The sequence below is a fragment of the Schistocerca americana genome, chromosome 9, assembly GCF_021461395.2.
Source record: "Schistocerca americana isolate TAMUIC-IGC-003095 chromosome 9, iqSchAmer2.1, whole genome shotgun sequence".
Lineage (NCBI taxonomy): Eukaryota > Metazoa > Arthropoda > Insecta > Orthoptera > Acrididae > Schistocerca > Schistocerca americana.
Window position 1 is genome coordinate 210,376,558 of NC_060127.1, and position 25,669 is coordinate 210,402,226.

The 25,669-nt window shown below is 43.3% G+C and overlaps 1 protein-coding gene across 2 annotated transcripts in view; it reads right to left on the minus strand.

Moving 5' to 3' along the window:
* Window positions 1-1,546: 1,546 nt before the first annotated feature.
* LOC124551172 (replication protein A 70 kDa DNA-binding subunit-like) overlaps window positions 1,547-25,669 on the minus strand; it is a 76,194-nt gene continuing 52,071 nt past the window's right edge. Inside the window, exons 2-5 of one of the 2 annotated variants that reach the window (XM_047126161.1) lie at window positions 23,689-23,736; window positions 21,804-21,997; window positions 5,029-5,571; window positions 1,547-2,423 (exon numbers count right to left, since the gene is read on the minus strand). In XM_047126161.1, coding sequence (XP_046982117.1) covers window positions 5,067-5,571; window positions 21,804-21,997; window positions 23,689-23,736 — 747 coding nt within the window. In that variant the 3' untranslated portion in view covers window positions 1,547-2,423; window positions 5,029-5,066. The remainder of the gene's footprint in view (window positions 2,424-5,028; window positions 5,572-21,803; window positions 21,998-23,688; window positions 23,737-25,669) is intronic. The other variant, XM_047126162.1, reaches the window with a different exon arrangement.

A 25,669-nucleotide genomic window follows, 5' to 3' on the forward strand; every position in this document is an offset into this window, starting at 1 on the left:
AAAAGGGCAGTGCCATTTGTACTCATGTGGTTCACGTGAAGAGGTTTCCAACTTGAGTATGGTGTCACGATGGGAACTGACAGACTTGGAACACACAATGGTAGTTGCAGCTAGACTCGGGGACATTCCATTTTGGAACTTGTTAGGGAATTCAAGATTCTGAAATCCACAGCATCAAGGGGCAGCAGTGTTTGCATATAGTTGTCAGTGATAATCAAGCAACACTGTGTGAAAGAGCTGCAGAAATCTACATGGGTAAGAACTGATGGTAGGGTTCGAGTTTGGTGCAGACCCCAGAAAGCCATGAACTCATGTTTTCACTAAGACTGCAGGTGGCTCCATAATGTTGTGGACTGCGTTTGTATGGAATATACTGAGTCCTCTGAACCGAAGATTGACTGGATATGGTAATGTTCAGTTACTTTGTGACCATTTGAGCCATTTATGGACTTCATGTTTTCAAACAACGATGAAATTTTTATGGATGACAATGCGCCATGTCACCGGGCCACAATTCTACGCAATTGGTTTGAAGTACATTCTGGACAGTTCAAGGGAATGATTTGGCCACCCAGATTGACATGAATCCCATCAAACATTTATGGGACTTAAACTGAGAGGTAAGTTTAGGCACAAAATCCTGCACCAGCTACACTTCTGCAGTTACAGACAGCTATACAGGAGCATGGCTCAATATTTCTGCAGGGGACTTTCAATGACTTGCTGAATTCATTCCACATCGAGATGATTCACTATGCTGGTCAAAAGCAGGTCTGGCAATATTAAGAAGTATCCCATGACTTGTCACCTCAGCGTATACATAAACCTCAGCTATGAGGAAAAAATACGTGAAAATGCAATTTCAACATTCAATAACCATCAGTTGCCAAAATTAGTAAACTGTCATCAGAATTACACATTTTTTTAATAGTGTAAAATCACAAAATTTGATATATTTCGTAAAAATTGCTGGTTTTGTGTTTTCTGCCATGAGATTTTCCTGTTCCTACTTATGACATTAGATTGGTCAGAAATGAGTATGTTGTGCTGAGAAACATTCAAAACAAAAATCTGGCGTGTCACGGCATTTCGGAGTCAATTAGCATTGAAGTAAGGCAATCACACCATTGTGCACACATATTCAAGTCACCTGCCATAGGCAGTGTCACCATACATGCTCTTTATTTGATCCTAAGAACAAAACAAGAGAGCATAGAATAACTGTACATTGAGTAGTAAGGATCGAACCTGAGCCAAAGGCTGAGCAATCTTGTGCACTATCACCTACTCTATCAAAACAACTGACAAAATTTTATGTGTCACGCCACTTGAATTTTCTCACACATTGGCCTGATTGACTTACTAAATTTCAATGTTAGATAACTTGGGGCTTGCACAATGTAATGAAGTTTTTTTTCTTAATTATTTGTGACTATCCTGTATATATAGCTGTGTAGGTTCCCACGTGTAAATGAAGGTCGCTAAAGCCTCAGTACACCATCTCTTATGAGGTAGTCTGTGGGTCAGAAGTAAATTTATGAAATCATTTTAGCACACAAATTATATTATTTTCCAAATGCTACATAATTTTTGTTTTACACTGAACTTACAATTACTTATTTGCCTTAAAAACTCATTGTCAATAACACATTTAAACTTCACAAATGATACTGAAGATGAATGCATAATAAAAAGCAGAAAATTACATGTCTTTTTATACAGGTGGAGGTCATTTCTGGTATTAACCTTACAGCAGAATAGCAATAGGCACATAATTATTATAAACTAGATCCAAACCTCAAACCTCTGTCATCCATCATCTATGTGTCTCTCAGAATGTATGCTCACAGAGTCTCAGTGGAGGTGGTGAACTTCTATGGTGAGTTACATCACTGCAGTGAGAGGTCACCTTCAGAGGCTGCATCCATTATACACCTCACCACTGTAGCCCAAGGAGTGAAAGAACTAATCAACCTTTACCAGTTGTAGTCTCTCACCAAACTGGTACTGCTTTTGTCACCAACAGAAGGACACCAGCTTATTGTATATTGTATTTTCACAGAGAGCTATTAACTTTGATTTGTCTGGTGTAGTTGAGTTTGTGCCAGGAGTAGTATGCACTGCATAGTAGGTTTTGGAAAGCTCTATAATGCTCATGATACAGAACTTATGAAGGTTAATAACAGGAACATACCAAGTACTGAACCTTTTGTGAAATCCATACTTAATAGCAAATCAGTCAGTGTTTTCCCCTAAAAAGTCACTCAGTTTAGCCATCACTTGCTAATGTCACTCTTATGCCATACTGATTCCAGCGGTGGCACAAAATCTTAACACCATCACAGTGGGGTGACAGGGACTGTGTGCCAGATGGTACTTCTGCTGCTACAGTGACTCCAGCACCATTTGCCACATGCTGAAACCTGTGTGACCAAGGGAAAAGTTTTTATGAAATACTACCAGATGATGTTTCTGTTCATGTTCACTTAATTGCATAACATCTTGATTGTTTATAACCATTTCATACTACTATGAACTGTGCTACCATCTACGTGAAATTTATTGACTGTATTTGTGCTTCAGTCACTATGCTAACAACTGAAGTTTCCACACTATCACTATTGTACAGACACATTAGCTGCACCTGCCAGGTGACCCTTAAATGACAAACAATGAAAAATCGAGAATGAAATAATAATATGAAAAGGATAGCTGCTACTCCATTGCCTAGGAACAGTGACTGTGTGTGTGTGTGTGTGTGTGTGTGTGTGTGCGTGTGCGTGCGTGCGTGTGTGTGTGTGTGTGTGTGTGTGTGTGTGTGTGTGTGTGGGGAGGGAGGGGGGGGGGGGGCGCACACACACGCTCGTGCGCGCGCTCTGTTTGAGAAGGACCACCTTTTTGTCCTAGAGCTTGAACGTTTAGCAGCCTGCAACTCAAGCCTCCTCTGTTAAGTGATCATTATCTTAAAATAGGTTACCAAAGCCATGAATTTGCTTAAGGGTAGAAACATGGCTGCTGTACTCGTTTGTATTTTTATTTAACACTTTGTACACAATTGGCGATTTTTGGCCTTACAGGCCATTCTCAAGTACTACAGGCATCAGAACACAGAGTGTGCTGGTATATTCTTCGTGGCTCTTAATATCTGCAAGTTAATGTGGGTGAGTAGGGAAAACAGTACTTTAACAGCATTACCAGTGAGCTGCTTGACATAGTTACCTCAAATATCTCAGTATAACACTGCAAAGTAATACGAAACGGAATGCTCACGCAAGGACAATAGGAGGGACGGCAAATGGTCAACTTTGGTTTATTGGTAGACTTCTAAGAAAATGCACCTTTTATAAGATAGACTATACGTAGAACACTAATGCAACCCATTCTTGAGTATTGTTTGAGTGGTGTTTGAGTGTTTGGGAGCCCCACTAGGCCTGATTAAAGGAAGACATTGAAGCAATTCAGAGACAGGTTGCTAGATTTGCTAGAATTATGGAGACACTTGTCAACTTAAATGAGAATCCATGGAGGGAGGATTAGCATTCTTTTCATGGAACACTAACTTAGAGACAACATTTAACCTGACTGCATAATGATTCTAATTCCACCAACACACATTTCACCTAAGGGCCACAAAGCTAAGAGAAATTAAGGCTCGTATGGAAGCTTATAGACACTGGCTTTTCCCCTCATCCCATTTGTGAGTAGAATAAGAAAGGAAATGACTATTAGAGGTACAGGGTACCCTCCCCATACACAATACAGTGGTTTGTTGAGTGCATATACAGATTTAGATAAGGAAGCACAAACAGCAAGATACAGCGTTATAACTAACGGATGCCGTGAAGCTCAAAGTGAGATAGTACATACACATGCGTAAAATTTAAAAAATAAAAATATTGCTTTTAATTTTGATGCTTCCATGAGTAAGCTCTTGATTTCGGAATGATAATGCATGTTACATACAATTGGAAACATTCCTGTTCCTGGCTCACCTGCCATGGTAGATTTTGGGAGCTATGATATGAGTGTGTGTCTTGAAGTTTGCCAGTTCCAGCTGTTTTTCTCTGAGTCTTTGTTTGTTCCACATTTAACACTTGTAGATACAACATATGCCATAATATAAAAATTTACTCAAGATTAGATACTGAAAGAAAAATTTTGACCCAAGAAGTCACCAAAAACAGAACAAAAACAGCTCCCAAATTGCATGTCCTCTCCTTACCCCCACCATCCACAGATTGCTTCTCCCAACAGGCACTGTTTCTGTATACAATGCGGCCTCAGTGGCCAGACAGTAGTACGTGTGAGAGTTGTGCTGTGTGTGTGTGTGTGTGTGTGTGTGTTTGTTTTTCTACTTTAAAAGAAGACCTTTAGGCTGAAAACTCAAATGTATAGCAGTCTCTGTTGTGCCTGTCCACAACATTTCCTCCACACGGTGAGTAGCAATCTATCCTTTTCATAATTATGTTGGAAGAGGACTGTGATAGTGTTGACAAATAGCAGAGCTACAGTTCAAGCAGATACTTAATTATTTCAGCTATATAGAGTGCCACTTTTTTTGGGAGGGAGGGCATTTTGTGAATTTTCTGGATTATGATAATTTTTCTGAACACACTCCAAAATTCCCTGTTATAGTTATGTATGGGACTGACACAATTACTTAACTTCATTGCTAAGAAACATATCCTCTTGTTCCCATCACAATTTTTGCCTACACTGCTTCACAAAATTCATGATTAGCAACCTTTTAGAACAAACGTTACCTATGAAAAGTGTCATGACTCCAAAATAGAAACAGCTTTGTATTAGAGCTTTTGACTGTAATGTAATTCAGGTAGCATTTGAATGCTACATCAAGAGGAAGAGTGCCTACATTTTTATTTGGCATTTAATTATTCACAGTTGATTTATCAAGTATTTACTGCTTCAAATATGGTAAACAACCTTACAATATACGAAATTTGCTCCTATTTCAGTAGATGTGAGCCCTCTTACTTTCCAGTAATGAGTTTCCAGGTATTTACTTACCACTTCACCTGTCACCCAGAACACACGGGTATCAAGGGCTACGCACCCGGTGCCGATACTCGCTGTCCCGCCCCACGCAATGCCGGTGGGAGCTGTCCCGCCCCACGCAATGCCGGTGGGAGCTGTCTTCGTGCGATCCGTGCTGTCACGCGCAGAATCGATACACTGAGTACGGCTACACGCCTCTCATCTGGGGGCATTTCCGCTACATGCTGCAACTCTGCACGCAGTGGTGGCCAGGGCAGCGACGCTGCACGCAGCAATGTGCGACGCATCGGCAACGGGGGCTGTTTCACTCTCCGCCTTAACAAAACTTGCAGTACTGCCGTATGTGGTTCCAATGTGTACAGTGTCTCTCTGAACAGTACCCTCGCTCGCAGTCTCGACAGCGCACGTGCAGTCTTCGATTGCCGCTCCGTGTACTGTGGTGCTGCCGCACGTGGTTCCACCTCGTGCTCTGTGTACAACACAGGGTTGCCAATCTCCTTGCCCACTTCAGTCCCCTTTGCCAGTATTGCCAGGTTGTGGATGAGCATGATACGTCTGTAACATATATTTTTAACAGCTACTAAGTTTCAGGTATCATTATCATCATACAAGAGGGGGGGGGGGAGGGGGGGGGGAGGCTAATACGAAGTTATGAATAGAACACAATTGGCGCCGACAAAACATATAAGGAGTGTTCAAATGAAAAGTTCTGAAATGTCTTAACAGCCAAACAGTTCGAAATTACGATATGCTGTTTTGAGATATCGCAGTGAGAGATCTATGGACACGAATCTAGTGTCCAGTGTGGTCATGCACACTGGTGGACACGTGACAGGAGGGGAGCGCACAGTTCTGTTCCGTTCATTTGACAGGGCAGTGGGCGTGAGGACATTGTGCCATTCACATTGAAAAATTGGGTGAGTGAAGTGCGTGGAGGCATTCTGACTGCAAAAGGAGTTAAATGGGACAAATGGGTGGAGATTTTAATTTGCCGGATATAGACTGGGAGACTCAAACGTTCATAACGGGTGGCAAGGACAAGGAATCCAGTGAAATTTTTTTAAGTGCTTTATCCGAAAACTACCTTCAGCAGTTAAGCAGAGAACCGACTCGTGGCGATAACATATTAGACCTTCTGGTGACAAACAGACCCGAACTATTTAACACAGTTAACGCAGAAAAGGGAATTAGTGATCGTAAAGCGGTTACTGCATCGACGATTTCAGCCGTAAATAGAAATATTAAAAGAGGTAGGAAGATTTTTCAGTTTAGCAAAAGTGACAAAAAGCAGATTTCAGAGTACTTGACGGCTCAACACAAAAGTTTTGTCTCAAGTACAGATAGTATGGAGGATCAGTGGACAGAGTTCAAAACCATCATACAACATGCGTTAGATGAGTATGTGCCAAGCAAGATCGTAAGAGATGGAAAAGAGCCACCGTGGTACAACAACCGAGTTAGAAACTGCTGGGGAAGCAAAGGGAACTTCACAGCAAACATAAACATAGCCAAAGCCTTGCAGACAAACAAAAATTATGTGAAGGGAAATGTAGTGTGAGGGCTATGCGAGAGGCGTTCAATGAATTCGAAAGTAAAGTTCTATGTACTGACTTGGCAGAAAATCCTAAGAAATTTTGGTCTTATGTCGAAGTGGTAGGTGGATCAAAACAAAATGTCCAGACACTGTGACCAAAATGGTACTGAAACAGAGGATGACAGACTAAAGGCCGAAATACTAAATGTCTTTTTCCAAAGCTGTTTCACAGAGAGACTGCACTGTAGTTACTTCTCTAAATTGTCGCACAGATGACAAAATGGCAGATATCGAAATAGACGACAGAGGGATAGAGAAACAATTAAGATCGCTCAAAACAGGAAAGGCCGCTGGACCTGATGGGATACCAGTTCGATTTTACACAGAGTACGTGAAGGAACTTGCCCCCCCTTCTTGCAGCAGTGTACCGTAGGTCTCTAGAAGAGTGTAGGGTTCCAAAGGATTGGAAAAGGGCACAGGTCATCCCCTTTTTCAAGAAGGGGTGTCTAACAGATGTGCAGAACTATAGACCTATATCCCTAACGTCGTATTATGTTGGAGTATAATGACTTTTCTGGATATTAGAAATCTACTCTATAGGAATCAGCACGGGTTTCGAAAAAGACGATCGTGTGAAACCCAGCTCGCACTATTCGTCCACGAGACTCAGAGGGCCATAGACACGGGTTTTCAGGTAGATGCCGTGTTTCTCGACTTTCGAAAGGCGTTCGATACAGTTCCCCACAGTCGTTTAATGAACAAAGTAAGAGCATATGGACTATCAGACCAATTGTGTGACTGGATTGAAGAGTTCCTAGATAACAGAACGCAGCATGTCATTCTCAATGGAGAGATGTCTTCCGGAGTAAAGTGATTTCAGGTGTGCTGCAGGGGAGTGTCGTAGGACCGTTGCTATTCACAATTTACATAAATGACCTTGTGGATGACATCAGAAGTTCACTGAGGCTTTTTGCGGATGATGCTGTGGTATATTGAGAGGTTGTAACAATGGTAAATTGTACTGAAATGCAGGAGGATCTGCAGCGAATTGATGCATGGTGCAGGGAATGGCAATTGAATCTCAATGAAGACAAGTGTAATGTGCTGTGAATACATAGAAAGAAAGATCTCTTATCATTTAGCTACAATATAGCAGGTCAGCAACTGGAAGCAGTTAATTCCAAAAATTATCTGGGAGTACGCATTAGGAGTGATTTAAAATGGAATGATCATATAAAGTTGATTGTCGGTAAAGCAGATGCCAGACAGATTCATTGGAAGAATCCTAAGCAAATGCTATCCGAAAACAAGGGAAGTAGGTTACAGTACGCTTGTTCGCCCAATGCTTGAATACTGCTCAGCAGTGTTGGATCCGTACCAGATAGGTTTGATAGAAGAGATAGAGAAGATCCAACGGAGAGCAGTGCACTTCATTACAGGATCATTTAGTAATCGCGAAAGCATTACGGAGATGATAGATAAACACCAGTGGAAGACTCTGCAGGAGAGACGCTCAGTAGCTCGATACCGGCTTTTGTTGAAGTTTCGAGAACATACCTTCACCGAGGAGTCAAGCAGTATATTGCTCCCTCCTACGTATATCTCGTGAAGATACCATGAGGATAAAATCAGAGAGATTAGAGCCCACTCTGAGGCATACCGACAATCCTCCTTTCCACGAACAATACGAGACTGGAATAGAAGGGAGAACCTATATAGGTACTCAAGGTACCCTCCGCCACACACCATCAGGTGGCTTGCAGAGTATGGATGTAGATGTAGATGCATTCAGCGCTGATGACAACTGTACAAGGGAGACTGTGTGGTTGTCACGTTAGTGAGAAAGTGGAGAGCCCATTTATGGGAAGGCTGGGGGCATTTGAGTGGTGACCCGAGATCCCTACAGCCCGGACATGTTTACCTGTGAGTTTCGCACATGTGGTCAGCTCAATAATTCTCGAAAGCAAGCACTTCAACGCTGATGACAAAGTGAAGAACACAGTGGAGGACTGCCTCCTGCCACAGCCAAAAAATTCCAAGATTGGGGAATCCTTTGGTTCATTAGACAGAGGGAACTTTTCTCTTGAACAACCCTCAAATTACCAGTTATATATAAATAATTAACAGTTCGGATGACAGTATAAATGAGCAACCTATTGCCTGTTTTGATACAGTAAAATATTTCACTGAAGAAAAGTGTTAAATTTAGAAGTTTTGTAAATAAATTTTTCACACTGTTTTCATTCCGAAGTTACAGGGCTGTACAATTCAGGAGCTCAGGAGGAAACCAACTGGACAGAATTTAACACATTCGTAAAATTTAATTTACGTATCAATGTGAAAGAAATCCTAAATAATGCAGCACAAAGACTAGAATATGGAAGAACTCATCTGTATAATTCACAAATTGGTTTTTAGGTGCAGTTTTGTGTAACCTGTGGAAAGCTATGTGCATAATTATGTTCCTACCCAGATCAGAACAACAAAATGACTTACAGCAAAGCAAAGTCAAGCAGGGAAGGGGGCGATGTCTGTTTGCCAATGCGTGTGCGTGTAGTATGGCTGAAGCAGGAACAGCTGTGTGTTCCCGTACTTTTTTTTTTGGGTTTAAGGGCGCTCAACTACTGAGGTCATTAGCGCCCAGTCACATTTATTAGAGCACATGGAATCTAGTAAAACTCAAGGGGAGGGGGGGGGGGGGGGGGGGGGACACCAGAAAGGCTTGACAAAGATGCAGATAAAATATGTAAAATTGTTAGATGTCTTCGGAAAAGCCAGTCAAAGTTATAAAACGCAGAACACAAGTAGCTGCTCGAGCGTCATCAGCTAAAATATCCGGTAAAGTAGATGGCAGTGACAGGACAACACGTGACTGACTAAAGCGGGGACACGACAATAAAACATGGCGCACTGTTAATGCCTGACCACAAGGGCACTGCGGGGCTGGGTCACCCGAGAGCAGGTAGCGGTGGCTAAACCGGCAATGCCCAATCCGCAACCTGGTCAGAAGGACCTCCTCTCGCCGAGATGGTCGGGAGGAGGTTGTCCAAGCAGTTGGGAGCGGTTTTATTGCCCGGAGCTTGTTTCCTTGGAGGGATGACCAAGCATCCCACCACGACGACACAAGCCTCTTACAAACATCCCCACGAACGTCAGATGATGGGACACAATGGGAGGCTGGCCGAGGCAGGAGGACTGCAGCCTTGGCTGCAGCATTCGCAGCCTCATTCCCAGGCACTCCTACATGTCCGGGAACCCACAGAAAGCTGACAGGAGAACCATTATCAGCGAAAGAATGGAGGGACTGCTGTATCCGTTGAATCAAGGGATGGACCGGATAGGGAGCTCCAAGGCTCTGAAGAGCACTGAGTGAGTCAGAGCAGAGTACATACGATGAATGGCGGTGGCGGCGGGCATACTGAACGGCCTGATGGAGAGCAAAAAGCTCGGCCGTAAAGCTCGAACATTGGTCGAGGAGCCGGTATTTAAAGGTGGCGGCCCCAACGACAAACGCACAGCCGACACCATCGTCAGTTTTGGAGCCATCGGTGTAAATAAAGGTGTGACCGGCAAGTCGAGCACCAAGTTCGACAAACCGTGAGCAATACACTGCAGCCGGAGTACCCTCCTTCGGGAGTGAGCTGAGGTCGAGATAAATATGAACCGGAGCCAAGGTGGTGTCGGGCTCTCACCCTCTCTGAAGGTGGTAGGGAGGGCAAAATCCAATTGTCGAAGCAGTCGACGGAAGCGGACTCCAGGGGGCAGCAGGGCAGACACATACAACCCGTACTGACGGTCGAGAGAATCGGCGAAGAAGGACCGGTAAGAGGGGTGGTCGGGCATTGACAACAGCCGGCAGGCATACCGACACATCAGTACGTCGCGCCGGTAGGTCAATGGTAATTCGGCAGCTTCAGCATAAAGACTCTCGACAGGACTAGTGTAGAAGGCTCCGGTCGCAAGACGTAACCCCCGATGGTGGATGGAGTTGAGACGGCGTAAGAGGGATGGCCGAGCAGACAAGTAGACGAAGCTCCCATAATCCAGCTTCGATCGGACTATGGACCGATACAAGCGAAGCAGGACAGTGCGATCCGCTCCCCACGATGTACCACTAAGAACTCTGAGGACATTAAGGGAATGTGTACAACGGGCCGCCAAATAAGAGACATGCGGAGACCAACACACTTTCCTGTCCAACGTGAGCCCTAGAAACTTAGTTGTTTCCACGAATGGGAGAACAACGGGACCGAGATGTAAGGATGGCGGAAGGAACGCTTTATATCGCCAAAAGTTGATACAAACCGTCTTCTCTTCAGAGAACCGGAAGCAATTTGCCACGCTCCATGAGTATAGGCTGTCTAGACAACGCTGAAGGCAGCGCTCCAGGAGGCATGTTCTCTGGGCACTGCAGTAGATCGAAGTCATCGACAAAGAGAGAGCCTGAGACATTAGGTGGAATGCAATCCATAATTGGATTGATCGCGATGGCAAAAAGGGCTACGCTCAAGACGGAGCCCTGAGGCACTCCGTTCTCCTGGGGGAAGACGTCGGACAATACGGAACCCACACGTACCATAAACTTTCGATCCGTTAAAAAGGAATCAATAAAAAGGGGCAGGCGACCGCGTAGGCCCCACCTGTGCATAGTGCGGAGGATACCTCCTCTCCAACAGGTATCATAAGCCTTCTCCAAATCGAAGAACACTGCTACCGTTTGGCGCCTTCGCAAAAAGTTGTTCATGATGAATATCGACAAGGTCACACGGTGGTCAACAGCGGAGCGGCGGCAACGAAAGCCGCATTGGAAATTGGTAAGTAGCCGTCGAGATTCAAGAATCCAAACTAACCTAGCATGAACCATGTGCTCCATCACCTTACAGAGACAGCTTGTAAGAGAAATGGGGCGGTAACTAGAAGGAAGGCGTCTATCCTTCCCGGGTTTGGGTATAGGAACAACGACGGCGTCACGCCAACGCATGGGGACCTGACCTTCGGTCCAGACGCGATTGTAGGTACGAAGAAGGAAGCTTTTGCCCACCGGAGAAAGGTGTGCCAGCATCTGAACGTGGATGGCATCTGGCCCCGAAGCAGAGGACCGGGACACTGAAAGCGCACGTTCGAGTTCCCGCATAATAAAGGGGGCATTATAAGTTTCCAGATTCAGCGAGTGGAAGGAAGGTCGCCGAGCCTCTTCTGCCTCTTTCCTGGGAAGGAAGGCAGGGTGGTAATGGGCGCAGCTTGAAACCTCCGCGAAAAACCGGCCGAAGGCGTTGGAGACAGCCACAGGATCAACGAGGACCTCTTTACCTGAGGTCAGGCCAGGTACCGAGGAGTGGGCCTTAATGCCCGACAGCCCCATACGACAGAAGAGGGAGTAAAACTGTTAAAGGAGCTGGTGAAAGAGGCCCAACAAGCTTTTTGCTGTCTTTGATGACTCTACGGCATTGCGCTCGGAGTCGTTTGTATCCAATACAATTCGCCAACGTAGGATGGCGGCGAAAGGTGCGTAAAGCACATCGTCGAGCACGGATAGCGTCTCTACAAGCCTTGTTCCACCAGGGGACGGAAACGCGACGTGAAGAAGAGGTAGTACGAGGAATGGAACGTTTGGCAGCATTGATGATAACAGCCGTGAGGTATTCGACCTGACTGTCACAACTGAGAAAATCGTGGTCCGGAAAGGTCGCCAGGGAGGAGTAAAGTCCCCAGTCAGCTTTCGGTACGTTCCAGCTCGAAGGACGTGGGGATGGGGTGTGGTGTAGGAGACGAACGACACAGGGGAAGTGGTAGCTCAAATAGGTGTCAGAAAGGACATACCACTCGAACCGACGGGCAAGAGTGGTAGAACAGATCGAGAGGTCCAAGTGGGAGTAGGTATGAGTAGAGTCAGAGAGGAAAGTCGGGGTGCCAGTATTGAGGCAGACAAGATTGAGATGGTTGAAGACACCCGCCAAGAGTGAGCCTCTTTGACAGGATGCAGGAGAGCTCCAAAGGGGATGATGGGCATTGAAGTCTCCAAACAATAAAAACGGCGGGGGAAGCTGAACGATCAGGTGCATCATGTCAGCCGGACTAACAGCAGATGACGATGGAGTTTAGATTGTACAAACTGAAAAAGTAAAAGCAGAAAGAGTAATACGGACAGCTATTGCTTGGAGTGGGGTGGTCAATGGGATGGGATGGGATGGGATGGTAATAGACATCGTCCCGAACGAGCAACATGACCCCACCATGAGCTGGGATACCGTCCACAGGGGTGAGGTCATACCGCTCCGAGGTATAGTGGGTAAAGGCAATACGGTCAGTCGGGCGCAACTTGGTTTCCTGGAGACCAAGGACGAGCAGACAGTGCAGGCGGAGGAGCAGTTGTAATTCCTCCCGATTAGATCGAATACCTCTTATGTTCCAATGTAACAAGGCCATCGCTAGTCAAAAAAGAGGGGGAACGAGACGGGGGAAGAGCTGGTCACCTCGACGGCCGCGGAGGGCCAGGTTTCGACGCAACAACGCTACAACCGGCGGGAGGCGGATCCTGTTCGAGTCGTCGCCAGCTGTGGCCGCTGTCCCCGGTTGTGTAGGAGGGGCAGTATCATTTGCCGACGAGAGGCCAGCTGAGCGCCTGGCAGCAGAGTGTCCCGGCGAAACTGAGGACGGCCGGGAGCAGCGACTCACGGATGGAGCGTCAGATGAAACGCGCCGGGGTGGAGAGGGGGATAGAGACTTCTTCTTGGAGGTCTTCTTGGAAGTCTGAGGAGGCACAGGGATGGTGGGCTGGACCTGGAGAAGGTCCTCACGCGCGGGGTCCGTTTTGGAACGCCGGACCTCGGAAGCTGGGGTCCGGAACGTTTCCCCGATGGATTTGGGAGGCGGAGGCAGAGACCCCGGATGGGGGGAGGAGGCGGAGGGGGGACAGGATAGGATAGGGGTGAGGATACCGCGGAAGAAGTGGACACAACTGAGGCAAACGAAGTGGTCAACGGCACGGGATGGAGGCGGTCATACTTCTTCCTGGCCTCAGAATAAGAGAGCTGATCCAAAGTTTTGAGTTCTTCTCCTTCTGATATGCGGGGCAGTCTGAGGATCTAGGCGAGTGGATGCCAGGACAATTGATGCACCGAGGTGGTGGGGTGCATGTATGTTCCTCACGAAGGGGACGTCCACAATCACCACAAAGGGGCTCAGCCTCACACTGTGGCGACATGTGCCCAAAGCGCAAACACCGAAAGCAGCGCATAGGAGGCGGGACGTAAGGTCGCACGTCGCACCAGTAGCACATCACCTTTACCTTCTCCGGGAGAACGTCCCCCTCGAAGGCGAGGATAAAGGCCCCGGTATCGATGCGACGGTCTTTGGGGCCGCGCTGGACTCGCCGGACGAAATGCACGCCTCGGCGCTCCAGGTTGGCCCTGAGCTCCTCATCAGATTGCAGCAGGAGGTCCCGATGAAAAATAACCCCCTGCGTCCTATTTAGTGCCAGATGTGGGACAATGGACACTGGGATGTCCCCTAGGCGGTCGCACGCCTGGAGCGCCGCCGACTGTGTGACGGAGGTGGTCTTGATAAGAACGGACCCCGAACGCATTTTACTAAGAGCCTCGATTTCCCCGAAGATGTCCTCAATGTGCTGAACAAAGAACATGGGCTTGGAGGTGGCGAACGTCCCCCCATCGGTTCGAGAACAGACCAAATAGCGGGGGAAGTACTTCGCCCCAAGCCGGCGGGCCTGTCCCTCCTCCCATGGAGTGGCCAAGGGGGAAAGGGCAGGAGAACCAGAACTAGAAACGGTACCCTTCCTTTTGAAAGACTCGGCCGCAGAGCGACCTGATACGTGTTGACGTTTCATCTGTGAAACGTCCGCCCCGATACCACCCACTCCGACCAGGGGCTCTCCCCACGGGCGCCACCCAGCCTCAGCAAGGGCCACCTGGCAGGATGACCGTTGCCGGGAGTCCTGATGCCCCAAGGAGACGGGCATCTACTCCTTGGCCGACGTGGGGAGGGTGCAGCTCAGGTATCGGCAGTACGATCCCTGTGTTGTCAGGGGGCTACAACCTAGAGGGTACATGACGACCCCACCACAATGGGCTGGCTACCGTGTTGGATTTCTGGTGCCATGCAAAGTCCATCATGATCGTAGGTGCAGATGGGGATGCACTATGGGCGTAACTTGTACAACCCATCAGGCGTTTAGGCCCAATTTGAGGAATAATGGGTATGGTTACAACGCCGGTACAACGCTGAGTGCCATGGTCTTAGTGCACTGAGGACCAGTGGTACACCACGTAAGGCGTCCTTCCCCAAAAGGCTCGTACTTCTGTAGAATTTTGAAAAATGGAGGTCAAACCCCAAGGGGGACCATCACATGGAAGGCCGAAACGGTTGAAACTCCTTTTAGTCGCCTCTTACGACAGGCAGGAATACCTCGGGCCTATTCTTAGCCCGGACCCGCAGGGGGGGTTCCCGTACTGACTGACTACCTTCTCACACTGCCTTTTAAACGTGCGCTAGTGAGTTCGCTTTACAGGATGCAATATCTTTGTGCCTTAAACACACCCCTGTGTGTAAAATGATGCAGAGTTGAGTTCCTACTATTTGTATATCTCAACAAAAGCAACAGGAAGCACATTGTATTTTACGATCATCAGAATGAATTACATTGTCATATTCAATACAAATGGATTTTCAAAATGGATCTGAATCATTCATAAAAAAATAACAACAAACTACTTTAAAAACTGATGAGTACTTACCAATACTATAGTGTGCATGTTATACTTTTGTAGAAGAGTAATCCTTAATAATGATAGGATATAAATTGTGCAAACACTGTACATACCATTCAGCAAAAAATAAGTAACACAAAAACAAAGATGAATTATGAACACTACATGATCAGAATCACTTTCTTCCTCGACACTTATCTGAGCTCTGGTAAATGGCCCGAGTCACTGGAATTGCCGCAGGATACAGTTATTTTTTCAATACTACTTTCTATACTCACTTCACTTTTCGGTGGTTCTTTACCAACTGTGTGTGGATACAACATTACTCTACTTCTCTGGTATCATTTGAGAGACTGGTTTCTCTAACAATCTTTGACCATCTGCCACAGTGAAGCTGTTGTTACTTGTTGTGACTACATGATTAATCTGTGTCCATATCATTTAGATAGTTCTGAAATGGCAGTGACATGGTGGAAGCCTAAGAATCCTGTGCCCACACACTAGCTACATCGTCCACAATGTACTGTTTAAACCATGTTTTTCTTTCTTTCACTATTTCCATGATCTCTGCCTTACGTAAATTTTACAGTAAAAGTGAACAAACCCGAATGAGCATTCTCTAGTGCAGTGCTTCTCAACCTCTCAATACTCACTACCCAATTTTCAATCTTAATTTTCATTGCGTGTTCCCTTCCCCAACCCTCTTCCTCAAACAACAACATATACAACACTATACACTATGATACATTTTGATGCTAAAAATACTAGCCTTACAAATTACCACGAATAAATAAATTTATTGCTATTTCACAATGCCAATCTCCTACATTGATAAAATCAAAATAAACGGTTATCTACAGTTTGCTGTCTTACAGATAGCACAAGAAAATACTGTCAAAGGTCTCAAATGTTGAAGAAGGAATCAGAATAGACTTCACAGCAAGATGTGAAATCTAAGGACAATTATTAATAAACTGCTCTTTGCATGGATGAGTTCTGCACTGAAAACAACAGCATTTTGTATACTATCATCATTTTCAATATCCTATGTTTATTTTCTGCACTGGCTGCTTTGAAGGCAGAATATAAATCTCAGCCAAACACAGAAAAAGCACTGAAACTGTGCGTTTCTAATACTAAACCCTCCTTTTCTGCAAGCCAGTCCCATGGGAGCCCCTGTTAACTAAACTTTTTTTTTTTAGTTTCGTATTGAAAAGTGAATTATTAAAAGAATTGTTCAGTGCTGATACAGCACTCTTTGTAAGTGCATTATATCAGTGTAAATGTGAATTTTAATTTTTTATTTTATCAGAATGTATTCTTGAATTCACATTTTTTATTTTCAATAAGTTCGCAACCGCCATTTGATGTTGCTGGGCCCCACTATAGCTTGTAAATATAGACAAGGAAAAAATTCCCGGATCTTTCCCGGCTAAAAAGTCACATTTTCACCATATGAAAAAACACTTTTTCCGTGATTAATTGACAGTAAACTTACCCTCTGAATTGTAAAACTTATGGATCCTTTAAATGGTTAAGGTTTTGGTCACCAGCATAGAACTTCCTAGCACTTTAGAAAACGAGCCCCATAGTAAAAAAGGGAAAAACCACGTGTTTTGTAAAGATCTGCAATATGCAGCAGCATGTATGCTGCATATATTTGTATTATGAAAGTATATATTCAAATTACACCAAAAACAGCATGTTAGCTTTCAAAGCATTGACACTGAGCTTAGAACGCACTCTTGCAAGTCAATCATAGCCCATGTCACGACATCTCACGTGCCACTGATACCAGATACTCAGATCAAAGGACTCATGATGTCAGCCAATAGCACAAAAAGTGAATTGTTTAAATTAATACACATAGTGCAGTTACAAGAAAGGCTAAGCTTTCGCATAAAACAGTGGTCCTTTTTGTGTGTGTTACAGTTTAATATACACCACACAAATGTGCCAGTAAAATGTTGAATATTGACATAAATGTTTGGTCTTCTGGGCTCAAAATTTTTTCTAAGTGACTGTCCCTCCAAGTGTTAAGCTTTAAATCAGAGTAAAATGCTCTGTGATGTAAGAAATTCAAAGTGCTTTCTCGCACGTAACTTAATTCATCTTGTGTAAAATGAAATTTACTTTGGAAGTAATACTTTGCAAACCACCATTCACAATATTTTCCCACAATCTGTTCGAATTATTTTTAGCAATTGCAGGGAGCACTAGAAAACAGGCATTACTGGGCACGCACAACAACGATGATGATGTGGAAAGCCTGTATGCTCGTACGTATATAGCGTTAAAGAGATCTTACATTATGTCATAAACAAAACAGGGCATCATATGATACTCCAAGAACATCTGAATTTCGTAACTATACTAAAATGCATAATTTGGCTTGAAGTGCACATTTGTATCCCCACATTCACAAAGATGTAGGCCCCCCAACCTGATAAGCTTTTCAGTATGCTTTTTGGGATGCAAATTTTCTAGCAGTACCAGTACTGTATTATCTCGTGTTTTGTTCTTTATTACAGCACAATTCCATACGTTCCGGAATGAAGTGTGCATTTGAAATTCAGGAAACAGTTGAAATTAACCAATAGTGTGGAATGAAACACTTCATTTCAAATAAACTGACTGCCTGTACAGAAAAGATTAATAAAAGCCAAATTTCTTTAGCAAATCGACAAAAATAGCTTCATTCTTTTGCAAGGTGATTAATGCTCTAGTGCGACAAATGTGGAAATAAAATAAAATCAGGAAACAAACTGATAACATATTTTAGCCTTCTGTAATTATGTGAATTTATTTAATTTACTTGATAACTCCAGGCCACAGAATTCCGTTTCTTCTCTGTAACCCCCCCTCCATTTCCTGTGAGAGCTGTAAATGAACAGGAAACAGCCAAATCACCAAACAAACAATGGTCACATGGGAACCTCCACTACAACTCAAACTGCTCTGTGCATACATGAATCTGGCAGCTTTGACGCTCCAACATAATTTTCCTGCGTAGCTCCTGGCTGCTGGTTGGTACTGCTGATACAGCTAACAGCCACACTTCAAGTAGCCAGAAGCAGGAGAACATACAACTTATACACGACTCGAGCAAGCATCCGCATAAGTCTGCTGGCAACTGCTCGAATGAACCTGATGTGACATCACACTCATCGGAAGCAGTTTGTTGTTGTGAAGCATTGCATAGCATTCATCAAGCCTTTGACACATCTTGCTGTTGGCACACTTCTTATGTGTGCACTGTGTTTTGTTGTTGTAAATGGCACATTTCCTCATTTATGTTTTACTGCCACAGTATCATTCCACAGCAACAGAGTACAGTAAAATTCTTTGTTAGAGTATCAGTTCTTACTAGTCAAAACTACAAAATTTAACTTAAATCTAAAACAATGAAAAATTCCCAGTGTTTTCCAGATTTCCTCCCAAATGAAAAAAGTCCCGGGTTTTTCCCAGTTGTCCCAGGGAGTATACATCCTGCACTAGAAGTGCGTGCCCCACAGGATAAGAATGCTCTAGGGCAGGGGCGGGCAGGAATCCTGCACGTGTGCGGTGCACTTGCACGCGTGCAGTTAACAGGTGTTCTGCGTGCACACAGGCAAAAGCTGGCCACCCGCTTACCTCCCCTCCCCACCATACCTTCTGTCCACTCCTTCCTCTGTAATGCGTTTTGTTTTTCTAGCTTGCTTTATTGAATAATGGAATAAGGTTAGCAGGAGTGCTTGAAATAAATCATGGTTTGAAAGAGTACCTATTAACTACGATACGTTTTATTTAATTATCATAGGTGGAGTTTACAATACGTTTAATATCTGGAACAAAATTTCTGCATACAGACAAATGCAAACAGTTACATACATTTTCATCACTTATGTTTGCTCTTAACTGAGGCTTATAAATTCATCAAATGGTTTTCCAGCTATCACTATATTAAGCGCAATTTTATAGCTTGCACGTACCACTGGGCTATTATTGTTGTCGTCCTGAAAAATTGAAAACAGTGCTCCATAAAATGTTAAATCAGTTAGAAGAGAGATGACGAGAGAAAGTCCCAGATCTCTCTTGACAACGGCAACTAGGACAGATGCATCTAATATCGTCAGGTCGCTCTTCTTAAGCTCAGTCATTTTTCCCATCCGCTCAGAATCTGACAATAAATTGTACTCGTCCTTGTGAAATTTATTATAATGGCCTTCAATACTAAACTTCCACTGACCAGCGAGAATACTGCCACATATTAAACATTTCGAATTTTCACGTTTTTGCACAAAGAAAAAATGATTCTCCCATGACTTTTTAAAAGATAGCAATTCTCGACATCTACGTTTCCTTGATTCACTCTGTATTTTCCGGTTCTTGAAATGCAACATTCACTACGTAGTGGTCACTTCGCATCGAAGTCCGCGGCTTAGCCTTGCACTACACTGCGGCAACCTGCCGGCTGTCGCCACTGCCCCATTCGACGACTGCATGCGAGCAGCACACGGGCAGCGCTGTGCGCTCACGAGCCGCATGCAACATTTGCCCACCCCTGCTCTAGGGTATAAACAGTAGGCACACACAGGCAAACAGTACTGGTTGCATGTCTCAGCGAATCGTCGAAAGAATTTCACATTATTTCTCCTTCAACATACACATCGATATTAACAGCATTTGCTTTTGAAGTTCGTTGCTTTTCATGCATGAACTACCTTTAGTATTGGTCATCAGTTATGTGAGTGATAAAGGGAGGAGACCGCACTGTCACTAGTGGAAGAATATACATTTCATAGTTACTGAGAGATCCAAGCCTACCATTGTATAAAATGAAAAAAGGAATTTTGTTTGGCAGGAGAATACCAACAAACTTGATATAAGTGGGGAAGTGAGATTGAAGAAAAATTCATTGCTTGCTTCCTTCTGGAACAGAGTAAGTGGGCACAAGGTATAAAATGAACAAATGTAAAATAAGTACTTACGACTAACATAACTGTGTCCAGTTTCTATGAATTGCTTGTTGGAAGTTAAAGAGGCCTTCAAAATTTTCACCTAAACTGCCATGAGCAGCCAATGAATATTGTCTGCCAACGCAAGTGTGTAACTTTTTAAATAGATTGCAGAATGCTGGAACTGAGACTCAGCGATAAATCTACCACCACCAACATGCACCTCATACTTCCGTAAAAATTTATACGTGTACATTTTCTCTCTCCCACAGTGCTTTTCCATAATCAACTGCTGGTCATAAAAATAATCATATCTGTATTCCCTGTTTTACTTTGTACCTATAACTAGCTCTGGACTGATTGAAATCTACAGTACATGCCAATGATTTGTTTAACATAGCATTCATAGTGTTTGAATTCTTTGATGCTCATTTTCTCACACTTTCACCACTGTTAAAGCTTGTCCACACCTGTATTTACATCTATACTGTGCAAACAACCTTTGGGTGCACGGCAGAGGCTACGTCCCATTGTACCATTTATTAGGGTTTCTCCCAATCCCATTCACAGAGTGCGGGAAGAATGATTGTTTAAATGCCTCTGTGTATGCTGTAATTAATTTAATTTTGTCCTCACGATTGCTATTTGAGCAACACGTGGGAGTTTTAGAATATTTCTCGTCACCAGTTAAAGCCGGTTCTTGAAACTTTTAAGCAGGCTTTTTCAGGATAGTTTACGTCTATCTTCAATTGTCTGCCAGTTCAGTTTCTTCAGCATCTTTATGACTCTCTCACAGGTCAAACAAACCTGTGACCATTCATGCTGCCCTTATCTATAACCATTCAATATCCCCTGTTAATCTAATCTGGTACAGGTCTCACACACACAAGCAACATTCCAGAATGGGTTGCATGAATGATTTGAAGGCAGTCTCCTTTGTAGACTGACTTATTTCCCGTGTTCAATCAATAAACCAAAGCCATATCCCTACGTAGTGTTACAATCGGGTATTTGACTTTACCGATTATAAATGTGATTTGTTCAAAGGTATAAGTGAATGGCAGTGACCAGAAGGGATTGTTCATTTGAATTCACACCAATTTGTTTCAGTGTAAATAAGGATGGAGAGGAACACAATGGAGGAAAAAAAAATGGATTCATTTCTTCAAAACCACTGTTACGATGTTAAGAACTCTTCACTTCAATAGCATCTTTGGGACATGACTAATTCACAATAGCTGTCCACTGCATTTTAAACATTTATCTGACACAAAAGTGTATAAACACACTGGGGATATTTTCAAGCTTCTAGCATGAACTGGTGCTTACACCAGTGAATTTTTTGCCTAGAGCTCAGTAACAGTAATTGGACACACTTGTCCTCTCAATAAATCTCACTAGTCAGCATGTTCCTAAATTCACATAAAGGCAGAACGAAAACAAATGGAGAAACCAATACCATACTTAGTGAAAGCTTGTATTCCCATTCTTACTTTCTAAATAAAAAACAGATTCCTCAAATAGATCTGAAAACCTACAAAAACTAACACATCTTTCTAATAAGGTAGAACACCATAAATGAGAACTCACTTTTCATCTCCGTCCTCTGCATAGTTAATCATTCTGAAACGGTTCACTCTGACCACAGAGTAGAGTGACAGCTGTCCAGATCTCATCCTAACATTCCACTGTGTTGAAAGCATGGCCATGCTGCTCATGTGGCTGCCATCAGAAACCATAAGCTGATATGTCTCATGGTCTCTGTCTATTACTCTCAAGCTGTCCTGCAAATTGAAGAGCAAAGGAGTTAATCAAATTACATAAATTAGCAAATAAACTACAACGGCTTTTGTTGCCTTACTGCTTTCTTTTATTGGATCATTTGCATCAGCTGCAAATTTGCTATATGCCTATTCATCATATGGGCTGATTTGTTCTATATATATATTAAAAAAACAAACAAACTTGCCTCTTCATAGTACACACTGCTAAACAATATTCATTATTCTGCAATGGGAATTCAGCAACCAATTTTTAGTTTGCAGACATGAGGACACATTTTGATCTCCGAATATCCCAGTTTGATAAATATTAGTGTAAAACCAGCAATCTCTAGATTTCCTTTCTTTCAGGAGTGCTAGTTCTACAGGGTTCGCAGGAGAGCTTCTGTAAAGTTTGGAAGGTAGGAGACGAGGTACTTGCAGAAGTAAAGCTGTGAGGACGGGGCGTGAGCCGTGCTTGGGTAGCTCAGTTGGTAGAGCACTTGCCCGCGACAGGCAAAGGTCCCGAGTTCGAGTCTCGGTCCGGCACACAGTTTTAATCTGCCAGGAAGTTTCATAATTGTACAATTGTTACAAATATAGGCCTACTCCTCTACATGCCCAACTGAAAACCACTTATCGTAATTCTCTAAAATCCTGAAAATTGAGTGAACACCTGCCACAATCCAAATATCAACAGCATTATGCCTCAGTCTAGATTTAAATTTCCTAAAAGCAGAGTCCTTGATTTCAACAACAAACCAGTGCCCCCCCTCTCCCCCCAATGTGGCACCCAGTCTTAATAATTCCCCACAAAGTTCCCTGCTAAAAGAAAATCAATGAACTACAGAGTGCTCAAGTTGCCCCCATTTCTCGTGTGACAAAAGATATACAAGAACGATGTAACTTACCAAACGAAAGCATTGGCATGTTGATAGACACACAAACACAAACAAAAACACACACACTCACACACACACACATACAATTCAAGCTTTCGCAACCAATGGTTGCTTCATCATCAGGAAAGAGGGAAGGAGAGGGAAAGACGAAAGGATGTGGGTTTTAAGGGAGAGGGTAAGGAGTCATTCCAATCCCAGGAGCGGAAAGACTTACCTTAGGGGGGAAAAAAGGACAGGCGCGCGCGCCCACACACACACACACACACACACACACACACACACACACACACACACACACACACACACACTTGTAAAGGCAATGTGACACGATGAAAATACCGTCCGCACTGGCGGAACGTTACTTGATACCACGTACTTACACGTTTGTGACTATTACAGCATCATCTATCACAAAGCGAAAAAAGAGGTCCAACTAAAACATTCGTCTTTCTTTACGTACTACACTAATATGTAATAAAAAATAGGGGTTCCTATCTAAAAAAATGTAGGTGATATCCGTTTGACTTATGGCAGCGCCATCTAGCGGGCCAACCATAGCGCCATCTGGTTTCCCCTTCAAGCTAGACTAGTTTCGTTCTTTGTAGTGTTTTTCATTTGATGCTTACTTCGTGAGATATTTGGCCCGGTCACTACCAATGGACCACCCTGTATATGCAGCTCTTGCCATTTTTATAAACTACATGAAGGTAGTAAAGTGTTTAGTCAAAGACTGCACTGTTAAGGTATCTCAAGCACTCAGTTGTGGTTCTACACTTAAAAGTTTACACCTTCAGGACTGACTACAATACTTACCACAATCTGCATTACTGGACGTTCAATGGCGCCACCTTGCATTAAAGTCTGCAAATAAGAAAAAATAATGTCTTATGAAGTACACATCACCCTGCAATATATCTTCATTTATTCATTAGTCCTTAAGACATTACACTGCATAATGCAATATCACACTTACCTACATCTACATTTTATTTTCGAAATACACATTGTACCGCACAGTATGCAATTGGACAATTTTATAATTACCCTAAGTTAAATTTGGTTACACCAACTATACATAGTTGTTCTGTACACGCTTTAAGATTAGTACAGATGGAGGCTGTCTGTCTGCAATTAAATTAACGGATAATAAGGATACCAGATTTTTTTAAATAATTGATTGCTATATCACATCACTATTTACAAATCCATCAACAGTATAAAAAGTTTTCTTCTTTTAGTCAGGATTCTACAATCTCTCTGAACTTACTAGTATTCAACTTACTCATCCCACATGGTAATTTGTTAAGAAGAGACACATTTCTGCACGCAGAAAGTTTTTTGAAATTTATTAGTATGGTTCAGAGTTCCTGTCGTTCTGTAAGAGTGAACTTTTGATACTGTGTCATGTTTATACCAATTGCTCTTGGTGTGAGTAAGGGTATGAAATGCGTACACATGTGAAACGGTCATCATCTTGTTGTCAATGAAATACATTTTGCGTGGAGTGTTGGCTCTTGACCCATATATGCATCTAATAACTTCTTTTGCCAAATGAAGACTCTTCTGGCTCCAGCACAATTACCCCATATCATCACTCCAGAGAGAGAGAGAGAGAGAGAGAGAGAGAGAGAGAGAGAGAGAGAGAGAGAGAGAGAGAGTGGGGGGGGGGGCAGTAGGCAAGGAACAGCGGTTTTGCTGTAACAAATGTATGTTTTTAATTCCCTGATTAGGTACAACACATGGGGTAGTTCACTGCATAAATCTCGTGTGTGTGTGTTTTCAAGTTAAATTGTGTGTTGAGGTGGATACCAAGAAATTTGACAGTCTTTGCTATGGCAGTAATTATCTTTAGGAGGCATACTATATTCTTGGTTTTGCTACTGTGCAATTTTAATTCATTTGCCTTAAACCAGCAAGATGCCTTGTCTATTATAAGTTTATTCATTGCCTCCATAGTATTTTTCTCATTATGGGAAATAATAAATGTGGTATTTCCACTTACATTACTGCTTTGAAAGGTAGCAGGCTAGGCAGATCATTAACATAAATAATGTACAAAAATGGTCAAAGCACCAATCCCTGATGCACTCTTCTTATGATGTTCAGGAAGCCGGACTTTATTTCGATTGGTTATGATCATTTGTTTGCTACTGGCTAAGTATGAGTGTAGTAATGCCAACCAATGCGGCATATGTATATTGCTTACGTTCAGATCCCTTTAAAACAGATAAAACTATATCCTCCACTACTGTAACTGTGGACTGACCTTCAGGAAATCCATACTGTACCTGATTTAAGATGTGATTGTTCTAAAAATATTTATTTAATTGCTTTTTCATTATCACCTTCTCAATGATTTTAGATGGGATTGGAACTATTGCAATGGGTTTATAATTTTCTGGCAATTCCCTATCTTCCTTTTTATGCACAGGTAAAACTACACTGAACATTACAGAGTCAGGAAAGGCACTTTCCTCAAACAAACAGTTTATAAGGTAGCATAGGGGTTGGCTTATTATCCCTATTATTTATTTTACAGTGAAGTTGGAGAAGTCATAACAGTACTCTGTTTTTGAGGTAATGAGTTTTGCTACTACACCCACTGTATCCTTAGGGGAGACATTTCCATTGATACCATTCCTGGGTGGTTGGTGTCTAAGTATGCACCAAGTAAGGCAACTACAGTCAGCTCAGTGTCATCACTGGTTACTGTCTCATTATCAGTGTACTTCCCTGAATTGACAAAGCTGAGCTTAAGCTGATCGGGGCTAATAGGTAGTTTTTTCTGTAGAGA